The 11131-nt window shown below is 35.6% G+C and overlaps 1 protein-coding gene across 1 annotated transcript; it reads right to left on the bottom strand.

Moving 5' to 3' along the window:
• Positions 1-239: 239 nt before the first annotated feature.
• Positions 240-1043, bottom strand: LOC112346664. Its single transcript, XM_024676153.1, has one exon. The coding sequence runs from the start codon at positions 1041-1043 to the stop codon at positions 240-242; it is 804 nt and encodes a 267-aa protein (XP_024531921.1).
• Between the last annotated feature and the right edge of the window lie 10088 nt (positions 1044-11131).

Raw genomic sequence — 11131 nt, 5'->3', positions numbered from 1 at the left:
TCCAGGCCCTCCGGCTTCTTAGACCAGTCAAGTCGCTCCCATTCTTGGCTCACCACCGTTCTTCAAAGCCCGGAGAGATTCATGGTCTCCAGAAGCTGAGACATCACAAGAAAAATATAAGCAAACCTTGTGGTCACAGGCTTTATCAGGTCCCGTTTGCAAAAAGTTCTATAAAGAGCTAGAACCCGTGGCTTTGAGGTGATGAAGGTAACTGTCTTCACACAGCCATCGACGAAAGGCTACACCCAAGACAAAGCTCCAATATCTTCGAACAGCAAGTCCATAATGTGGCAAACGCAGCGAACGTGTACAATCTGTGGAAACTCCTGTTGCAAAAGCTCCCCCATGACCACACAATTGCTTGCATTGTCCATCACCACCTGCACAATGTTTTCCACGCCAACCTCGGCAATCACTTGTTTCAGCTGCTCAAACAACCATGCTCCGGTTTTCTTCGCGTTCTTGCTGTCCATAGCCTTCAGGAAAATTGAGCCTCTCACAGAACTGACCATGAAATTGATAAGAGACCGCTTCTTGATATCAGACCAGCCATCCGTGACAATGGTACAACCATATGTCCTCCAACTTAGCCGCACATCTTCAAGCCGCTTCTGAACGTTGTTGTAGATTCGTTGTAGCTCAGTTGTCCGCAACTTCTCATATCCCATGAGGTTGTCAATCATTGGACGCCCCACTTTTGCGGCAACTTTCAGCATTCTCTTCAAGTTGTCTCTTCGGATTGTGTTGAAGGAGATGTTCTTGGCAAAGCAGAACTCTGCAACAGCATCATCCAGTGCCTCAGCCGAAGAAGTATCAAAAAATATCACCAAATTTCCATCCGAGGATCTGCATTTCACTGCTCTACTTGTCCCAGCACTGGACCAGTTCTCCGTGCTTGCCACCATAGATTCTGCTGGCCCCCCTGAACCCTGTGCGGCTTGCTGCAGCAGATGCCCATCATCAGCATCTGCTGGGTCTGCTAGCTCAGAATCGGAAAAACTGCTGTGAGCTTTTTTAAGAACCTCATAAGGGATCTCCCTCATTGCCTTGCACGTTTTCACACCTCTTGCCCAAACTCCATGAGATGTGCTCACACTCGGTCCGCTCCCCTAGTGTGAATCTCATGACAATACTTACATGTCCAGTGCCGCTCTGCTCGTATCACATGCTTCCAGCTCCAGCATTTGCGGTGTCCTCCAATTCCTGTCATGACCACAAGAACCCTGAAGAAACCCTAAAAAAACCTTTGTCTCTTTTCACAAATAGTGCAAATGAGTTGGGAGTTTAGAACAGCATTTTTGAACGCATTTAAAATGTTACGTTTTTTAAGTTTCACATGTTTTCCAGCAACTATGTTTCGAACCAAGTTTGGACTGTTGTTTCAATGTTGAGCTGATGACTCTGTCGGAGGGGTTGTCAAAAAAGCGGTGGTGTGTTGTCAAGTTGTCCCTTGACAAGTTCTCCGATACCGGGTAACAGAGTGATGGGTTCGTCGTTGGTGTAGGTTTTGAGGATGTGCTTTGGTATTGGGAGTGGGCATGGGAACTGGAATCGTGTTAGAGCGCTAGGATTGTCGGGGCAACGACTGCACGGAAGAGGGGTTCGTTTCGGCAGTGGTGTCAGTTCATGTCGAGTGTGCTAGTTGAGTTGGAGTGTGTGGTCTTGTGCTTGGAGATGGAGTTCGCCAGTGAAGTTGCTAAGGGCGTCCATGTAAGCAACCATAGGGAACAACTCGAGAGACGATCCATAGGGGTTCAAATATAGAGGGAAAGGGCCCATGAATAAGAGTGCACCCCCTTTTCCAATCGGTTAAGGGTCTTGGGATAGTTGGAGTTAAGCGTCCTTGGGTTTGAATAGTACTGGGCTGGGTGACCTCCCGGGAAGTCCAAACTCAGGAGCTTACATTTGGTATCAGAGGGGTCTCGAGTCCGACTTTGTTGGTCGCTGTCAAGAGAGCGGGGCTCTCGGGAGAGCTGTGGCTCTCAGCTTCCGTTCACGAGGGCGTGAACTTGCAGGGAAGCGTGGTGGATTGTAAGCAACCATAGGGAACAACTCGAGAGACGATCCATAGGGGTTCAAATATAGAGGGAAAGGGCCCATGAATAAGAGTGCACCCCCTTTTCCAATCGGTTAAGGGTCTTGGGATAGTTGGAGTTAAGCGTCCTTGGGTTTGAATAGTACTGGGCTGAGTGACCTCCCGGGAAGTCCAAACTCAGGAGGTTTACAGTCCACTGATGAAGGTGCTGGGCGACTGGAGATTCTTGTCGAAAAGGGTTGTTGGTGTTCTTTGTTGGTGATGAGACTTGGAGATCTTGAGAGAGAGCTTTCAGATTCTTCAAAGATCTCCTCTGGAAAGCATCTGTCTATACTGCGTTAGGCAGCAACTGCTTGGACACCATTGATCCATGTTGATGGTGGCATTTACTTGTTGAATTTGGGCGAATTTACGAATTTGGGTGTAATTTGGGCAAATTTGGGTGAGGTGGGTAGATTTTTCGATCATTCTTGCTATCTGTGCATAGAGAATGGAGAAAGAATGGAAGAATTTGTGAACCTGAAGGGGAATTCAGAGGCCGTGGTTGCCAAATGAAGAGGTCTTCTTTGCTGGAAATCTATTGTTAGTAACAAAACAAAAGAGAAAAGGGCCTAATCTCTAAAGGCTGAGAAGAAGGATGAGTAAAAAAATGCTGTGTATTGATAAAAAAAAATAATGAATGGAGATAAGGATCCACAATTTGGATTCCCCCTTTTGAAAGGTTGGCGGTTCTAACTGCCAACATATACTATATGTTGTGCATGATCTAATATATGGCTCCAATGCAGCCCTGGGTTCAAAGTTAGAGTTCCCGGTTTTTGGTTGATACAGAAAGAACCTCTGATCCGTCTCCGATGAGAATGTGTCCACCCATACCCATCGGGCTAGCATCCATGAGGCATCCATGAGGCATCCAAATGACATTTAATGCTAAACCAATAGAAAATTGCCACATAGATACTATATTGTGAGTGAAATTTGCCACAGTAACATCCACCTTTTTGGTTTGCTTAAGCAAACCTACAGGGGGATTGGGATGGTAATGAATATACTTAGAATATGCTTGGATATTCTAGGATATTCTATCATCCAATGGTGGTTATTCATTTAGATTAATTTCATATTTATAATTTATAAACTTTTCTAACCACTTTATATCATCATGAGCATATGTGGTTTTTGGAGCTTGAGCCAAAGAAACTATGTAATATATAGTGCATTGGTTGAGCTCTATGTCCAGAATGGCAATTGCAAGGGAGCTCTCAAAGTTCCACTGCCAAGGCCCTCAATCAAGGCTCTGCCATGAAGCAAAGAATCTGAAGCCAAAACTGGATAGACAAAGCAGCCAGTGATCCACGTGAAGGGAAGAATGAAAAAGAGGAGCACTCATAGAGGCCTCCCAGCCTCAATTGTGACAAGCACGAAGCATTGAAACCAGCTTAGGGATTTGAGTAGTGCCCCCTCGAGATCAATCATGATGCTATCGTCATTCCTGGCCACTGCATTGTCCACTGGCTCCAATGGATTGCTCTTGTCACTGGGAAGCGTCAAGAAAATCATATTTGGACTAGTGAATTGATTGAGAATTGGCTCTCCTTGGAGGTTTGAGCTGAGAGCCATGATCCAAGATTAGAAACCCACCATGGCAGTACAGATTGATTGCCCAGAATCAATCAATCAACCTGGAACGCAACTATGGATGGAGCTTAGATCTTCCTCTGTATGGCTCCCTATTATCTGAGTGGGCAGTGGGTAGAAAACAAAGATCAGTGGAGGACAATCTTTCTATTCCTATTCATTCCTCTTTTCTAAAGCGACGGATGGAGGGAGATTGTAGTAGCTGAGGAGTAGAGTCAGGCTGCTTCTAGCTTCAGCTTGGACGATGATGAGAAGTATCTGGCAAGGATGTTTACAAATGAGGAGAGTCAGTGCATGAAAAGGTTGAAAAGGTTTAGAAGGTTTGTCACATGTGGAATTGGTTTATTGTCTGCCATAACCCTATGTTGGGCAAGTTGATGGATTTTAATTTTTAGCTCAAAGTTTTATTCTTTTTTGTTTTCGATTCTTCAAACTAAAGTCTAGTTTATTTTTGGATCCTTTTACTAGTATAAATTAGCTAGAGGTAATTTTGTTTAATCAATCACATAGATATGTCAGATTTGGATTGTGCTATGGATATTGTTTAGTCATCATCTGCTGAGGATTTGTCTATAAACAAATTCTTATGAAGGTTTGGTTTTTCTCTTTATTCCTTAGTATTTCTTGGTTTTGTAGTTTCACAAGCAAGGAGGAAAAAGTTGACCATCCTAAAAGCCACTATTGCATCACTTATCTTTGAAAAAGCAAATTCAACCAAAATTCTTGAGCTGAAGATTTTATCTACATATGTTGAAATCGTTTTCTTTCTGTAGTTTTGATTTGCTTTTTGCCTAGGTATGGAACTTATAAAGTTCATCTTGCAAAGAACACTCTACAAAGTGCAAAATACTTAACTTATATAATGGATTGTACAGATATGCATGGCTTGCAAACTTTAACTATATATGGCAATTCATCCATGTGTGCATGATTATATAATAAATTTATGGTTGGTAAATGTTTCTCACTTACAAGGTTTGTAATTTTTTTTAAAAAAAATTAACAAGATTATAATTCTCTCACTTCAGATGGGTTGAACAACAGAAAAACCCAGTTTACCACCATGGAACTTTAGAAAAAGTTCTTTATATTATAGATTCTTCTATCATTCAAATTATAGATGATTTTGATGTTAAACTAAGATTACAGCCAACTAGAGGAGCTTCTATATCATCTTTAATGGCTACTAGAGTTTATCCACAAGCTATACATGCTGTTGTAATCAACACTGGTGTTTTTCCTAAAATAAAGATTGCTTCTTTTGATAATCCTTTGGACATAATTATGGTAATGTTTTTTCTTATTTAATTTTCTATTTCTAAGATATTTTCACAGCTCTATATGCATTCGGAGCATGAAGAGTAGTATCATCATATTGTAGCAGATTTATATGCTGGATATATGCCAAAGTTTTTATTTTTTAATATTATGAAAAGCATGAGTGTATCAGGTGATTTAGGAACACTTGGAAGTACTTTATTTTTGCCACTAGTTGATTCAAACGAAATTTAGAGGCTCAATGAAGTTTATAAAACATACCGTGGTCTCACTTCTAAAGACAAGGTAATGTAAATTGCTTACATCTACTTTCAACTCTAACTACCAATTATACAGATTAGTGGATATTTCATCCCTGACAATCAATAAAGCCTCACTCAAGCTGAAAGTCTTTGCTCATTTTGCTAGAGAGAAGATAGTTTTGTTGTTTGCGCAAAGTGTAAAGGGCGTTCCATCCTTCGTAAATCAGCTACAATAACTGGTTCTATTATATCAAATAACATGATGGAATATAGAGTCACAATGCATGATAAAATGGTGGATAAAATTTATAATTTTGATGAAGGGTCTATGGTCAAGTTTGCTATGGAGTCCCCAAAAAAGATTGCTATTTATCTGTCTTCAAAACCAATAGGTTCTTTCTATTGAATGAGGCAAATATTATTGTCCATTTTGAGACACCATACAATTCAGCCATGGAAATTGCCAACAACTAGAAATAGAAACAATTGTCTCTTGTTTATTTTTCAATTGCTTTCTCTATAATACAAATATCTATTTGTGAAATTTTGCAGTGCTTCTTTTAACAATTTCTAGATTTCAAAGCACACAAACTAGCAATCCCATGGCCACGACTCACAAGATTGTTGTTGATTGCATTGCACAGCAACTTGAAATTTCCAAGAGAACTAATATGCGAGAAACACAAGCTACCTCTAAAAGCCCCTCTCAGGTAATCTACCACGTTAACATTGTACGCCTAACACCAGAATTCAGAAAAATGATCATTGTGCATCCGGATAGGGAGTTTCTTGAGGACTTCAGAGAAACTGGGTGAAGAACATGGTGTATTGCTTTCTATACTAGATGCTAAACCCCATCTTGCAGTAAATATGCAAGAAAATAAACGTGAAAGAGCTTGAACCACAAGCAATTCCAAATTTCAGCTTTGTTGTTGATTTGTTTGAACTAGATGCTTGAAACTATGTACGCTCTTGTAGTGCTCTTGACAAAAGAGTATGGCAATCAAAAATTTGAGCCAGGACTCGAATTTGAAAGTATGAAGAAGCCGTATAGTAGACAGGATCTAGAAAGCATACCATTAGTAGCAGAACTTCATTGTATGCACCTTTTTACTCAAATCATATTATCCTGTAGCATCAACAAAATGCTAATAGCAATGGCACTTCACATTGCAAGTACTTTATACTTACACTAAAGTCAAGTCTTTCAAGGGCAACCTTCAAAGACCTGAATGACCGTGCTCCTACTGGATTGTACTGGATAGCTTACAAAAGAAAAACAAAGCAGCTTAGAAGAAAGTTAAACAGGAAGGCACACATACATCAAAGGTTCACTTTAGTTCTTGGCTCTGGATATCCATCTTTGGCGATGTTAAGCTCTCCTTCACCCTGTAATAGCTCAAAAGAAATCCTTTCAAGTAGAACCTGAATCAAGGTATATAAAAAAATGTTCTAATGAGAAAGAAAGTTATAAATTACTTCAAACCATCTTTGAGTCCATCAACTTCTCAGGGACTTATCATTGGACATGCGAGGGGTTTTCCATAGCCAACCCTGTAAACTAAAAACATCATGCTAGATACCAATCTCCATGGCAAGAACAATGTTACTTGTTTGTGGAATCATCTTGCCTTGTCGAAGATATCTCTCTCGACATTTTGAACAACTTTCTTTGGACTTGACTACCTCGTCTAGGGCTGCCACTATTAGTAGAGCCTGAAGATGCTCTCACTACAGATTTGTAATGATGAAAATCTTCTCTCTGGGCAGAAGTAGAAGTTTAAGGCACTGGAAGAGTTGCTGTCTCACAGGATTCGGGATGACACTGTCCCTACATTAGTATCCTCTAGTATAATTTTTGAACCTGCAAAGACTCTACGTTTCCAATGGCAAAGTACTAAATCCAAACCTGAGAAACCAGTTGCAAAAACTAATAAAGCCACATGCTACTCTAGAGCTTCTTATCCTGTGGGAGCTTATGTGAATGAATAGGAAAAACAAAAGGAAGAAAGAAAAAAAAGGAGGGATGATCACACACCTTGTGCTAGATCTCTCTTCAATCAATCTCTCTTCTAACCATGTCCAGTGTCTTGTGCAATCTTTCAATCTGGTGTAGCGTAAAGAAGATGAAGACCATTCCTAAAAGACTTACAAAAACAAAATGTCACCTTGTTTTGATGAAGTTCTTTCTTTCCTAGCTCATTTTGCTAAGGAATCTTGAGGATTTGCAAAGCATTGGCCCTCTTTTTGAAGGTATCCCTCAGAAATCTCCTATTGCATGATCCATTTGGCTGTTCAAGCGGCAAGATCCAAGAATCCATGCGAGGTAGTGGCATTAAACCCAAAAGAAAGAGATCCAGAAACAATACAATCACAAGTTTAGTACTTGTGCTCATGTTTCTCTCATAAGCCCATTTTAGGTCCATTTAAATAAAGATTTAATATAGCTTTAGGGCATAAATGGCTTTCAACGGAATAACATTGAGAAGTAAGTAAAAGGTCTTTGATTGTTTCTACTGGTCTAGATTATCAATTATTAGCCTTCACAAAACTGTTGATTGAAAGATAGAGAATTAATACTTGCTGAAAGTAGGTTAAAAATAGTCCATTCGGTTCGATTGTTGAATCTCTTTAAACAATCTTGATCAGCTAAACAATCATAGAAAAAACTAATCTGGATGCACCCACCTATCTGGTGGGTGTAAGGGCAATAAGGGTATTTAAGTATAAAGGGCAAAATTATGACAAAGAGAAAATTTGAATGGACAGAACTTTTAGATGCAAATTTTTATCAATTAAAGGATCTGCAAATAAAAAAGCAAAAGAACTAAAATTTAACCATAATATTGATTTAACTGAGCAACAAATTGTTTCTAGATACTATTATTTATCAAGAAAGAATAAAAATGAACAAATAAAAACTATTAATATATCCAAAGAAAAATATGAAGAAAATACTTTACAAAAAAAAAAATATACAACAGAAGAAGACAAAATACATATGGAAACTTCGAAGTCACAAAAACAAACAAATGAAAAAATAAATATTTTTTAACAAAGAACAGGGAGTACTATATCAGATGAGAAACTTAAAAGAAGAGTATATTATATTAGAAGCAAAGAAAAAAAAACAATAAAAGAGAAAGAACAACAAAAAAAATGAATATGACATGAATAATACAAAAGTATGAAAGCACTACAAATGTATAATGAAGCTATACAAAATATACCGATACATCCATGTAAAATATGTAAAAGACTTTGGTTTAAATATAACAAAAAAAACAAGAATATGCATGCAATAAATGCATGACAAATAGACAAAAATATAAAAGTCCAGAAAAAATTAGAATGAATCAAATTGATCAATATACAGAACAACTAAATGATATTGAAGAGAAAATGCTAACTCTACATATTTTATTTGCAAATATAACAATACAAAATCAACCTCAATATCAGCAACACATAAAAGGAGGAATAATAAATGTCCCAACTAATATTAAACCAATAATTAATAAAATACCAAGAACATTTGAAGAAACACAAACAATTACAATTCAGCTGAAACGAAGATTAACAGATAAATATTATTATAAATATGGAATAGCCAGACCACATTATATTTATATTAGTATAAAACAATTACAAGAAACAGAACTATATAAGAAAAATAAAATTAATATAGATGAAAATTGGTTTCAACAAGCACAAAATTTATACAATATAGATAATAACACACAAATAATATTAGAAAACGAATTGCAACAAGAATTAAATGAAGATGATGATAGTGTAAATTTTATAAACAACCCTGATAATGAGATATTACCAACAAATACTTTGGTAATTAGCTTCTTAGATGCAAACCAAATAGATAATTTTACAAATAAAGTTTTAGTTATAGCACCTGGTCAAGGACAACACCCATTAAGATTATTTGTAGATGAAAATACTGAAGAAATGAGCTATCCAAAATTATTTGGTGGAAAACCAAGACCATTAGACATAAAATGTAAATTTATATACTAAGAAATAATCCAATGGGAATTAATGAATGAGGATAGAAAATTTGCATGACATATTGAACATATATTTACAGCAGCTGTAAAAACTGATATCAAATTTGTCAATCAAAATGTAGGTTTTAGATTAAAAAAATTTACTTATGAAGGAAGAAAAATCACATAAAAAGATGTGCTTGAAAATGGAAATATGGATAAAATATTAAAGTCAAACATTGGTTTTAGAGATTTAAGAAATCTAAGAACATCACCAGATAATTTAGAAGTACTAAAAAAATATGCATTTGCCATGATAAGATAATTAGGACCACCAACACTATTCTTAACTCTTAGCTGTTCAGAAAGACATTCGGAACCATTAATAAATTGTTTAAAACATTTGAAAACAGATATATAACAAAAAGAAGAGATAGAAAATTTAAATGAAAAAGAGAAAATATATAAAATACTAAGAGCCGATCCAATCACCACAATACGATATTATGCACATAAAACATCAGTATTTAGAAAATTATTAATGTCCAATTATCACATATTTGGAAGGAAAGTAAAAGACTATTTATTTGTAATACAATTTCAACAACATGGTACACCACATGAACACGCACTAATATGATTAGAAAATCCACCACAAAAGAACAAATAAAAGAATAAGCTATTCAGAATATATGTATTGATTCAGAGAAACTACCAGATAATATAAAAAGATGTTCAAACTCATAAACATAGAAAAACATGTAAAAAATATAAAAATATAAATTGTAGACTTAATTACCCAATTCCTCCAATACCACAAACAGAAATCTTAGATCTTATAAAAGACATTACAAAACATGAAAAGGATTCTTATGCAATGATTTACAAAAAAATAAAAATAATACTAAAAGATAAAACTATAGATCTAAAAAATTTAGAGCTTGATGAATATTTAAAAATAATAGGAATAACATATGAGAAATATAAAGCTACAATAAGATCAACATTAACAAATGCAAAAAAAATTATAAACGAAAACCAAAAGACATAAACACAAATACTTTTAATAACAAATTATCAAATTTGTAGCAATCAAATGTAGATATACAAATTATTCTTGATCGATATGCAGTAGCATCATATTGTTTATCATACATTGCATGTATTGAAACAGAAATAACAAAGAGATTATCAACTGTATTTAAAAAATTCCAAGAAGGAATAGATGCATATAATAGAGTTCGGTTATTAGGAAATAGTTTCATACGTTGTAGGGAAATGCCAATTCAACAAGCACTTTTTTTAATATTGTCAATCCCATTCATCATATGTCTAGAATTGTAAAGTTCATTGATACTAAACTACAAGAATAACGAACAAAATGTTTAAAAACGAAACAAAACCTTGCAAAAATGCAAGAAGATGAAACAAACACAGTAGTACCTGGACTAATTGAAAAATACATGCGAAGACCAGAAGAATTAGAAGATTTAACATTAGCAGAGATAACAACTGAATATATAATTGAAAAGGAAGTAACAACACAAAAAATTTTAAAAAAACAATATAATTAGATATATAAACTTTAGTAAAGAAAAAGATCCAGAAAAGTGGGCTTTTGAAAGATTAATTTTACATAAAAAATTTAGAAAAGAAGAATATCTTAAAAAAATGTACATAACATATATGAATGCATATGAAGAAAATATGGAACAAATAGATGAAAAATAACATCAATACATATATAAAAAAAGTAACAAATGAGAGTGAATTTGATATAGGGAAAGATTTATTCAAAATGAAAAATAAAAAAACTTAAATTTAAATATAAAAGATAAAATATTAACAAACTCAACAATTATAATACAAGATGAATACCTTATGGAAATTAGTAAATATCACCAATTATTAAGAACTCTAAATAAAAAGCAAAAAAT

This window comes from Selaginella moellendorffii, unplaced genomic scaffold (genome assembly GCF_000143415.4).
Source record: "Selaginella moellendorffii unplaced genomic scaffold, v1.0 SELMOscaffold_16, whole genome shotgun sequence".
Classification (NCBI taxonomy): domain Eukaryota; kingdom Viridiplantae; phylum Streptophyta; class Lycopodiopsida; order Selaginellales; family Selaginellaceae; genus Selaginella; species Selaginella moellendorffii.
This window is presented reverse-complemented; position numbering and strand designations above follow the sequence as displayed.

What these genes read in the sequence shown, in the direction of transcription:
- LOC112346664 (XM_024676153.1), bottom strand. Translation starts at nt 1,043, where the DNA reads ATGAGGGAGATCCCTTATGAGGTTCTTAAAAAAGCTCACAGCAGTTTT.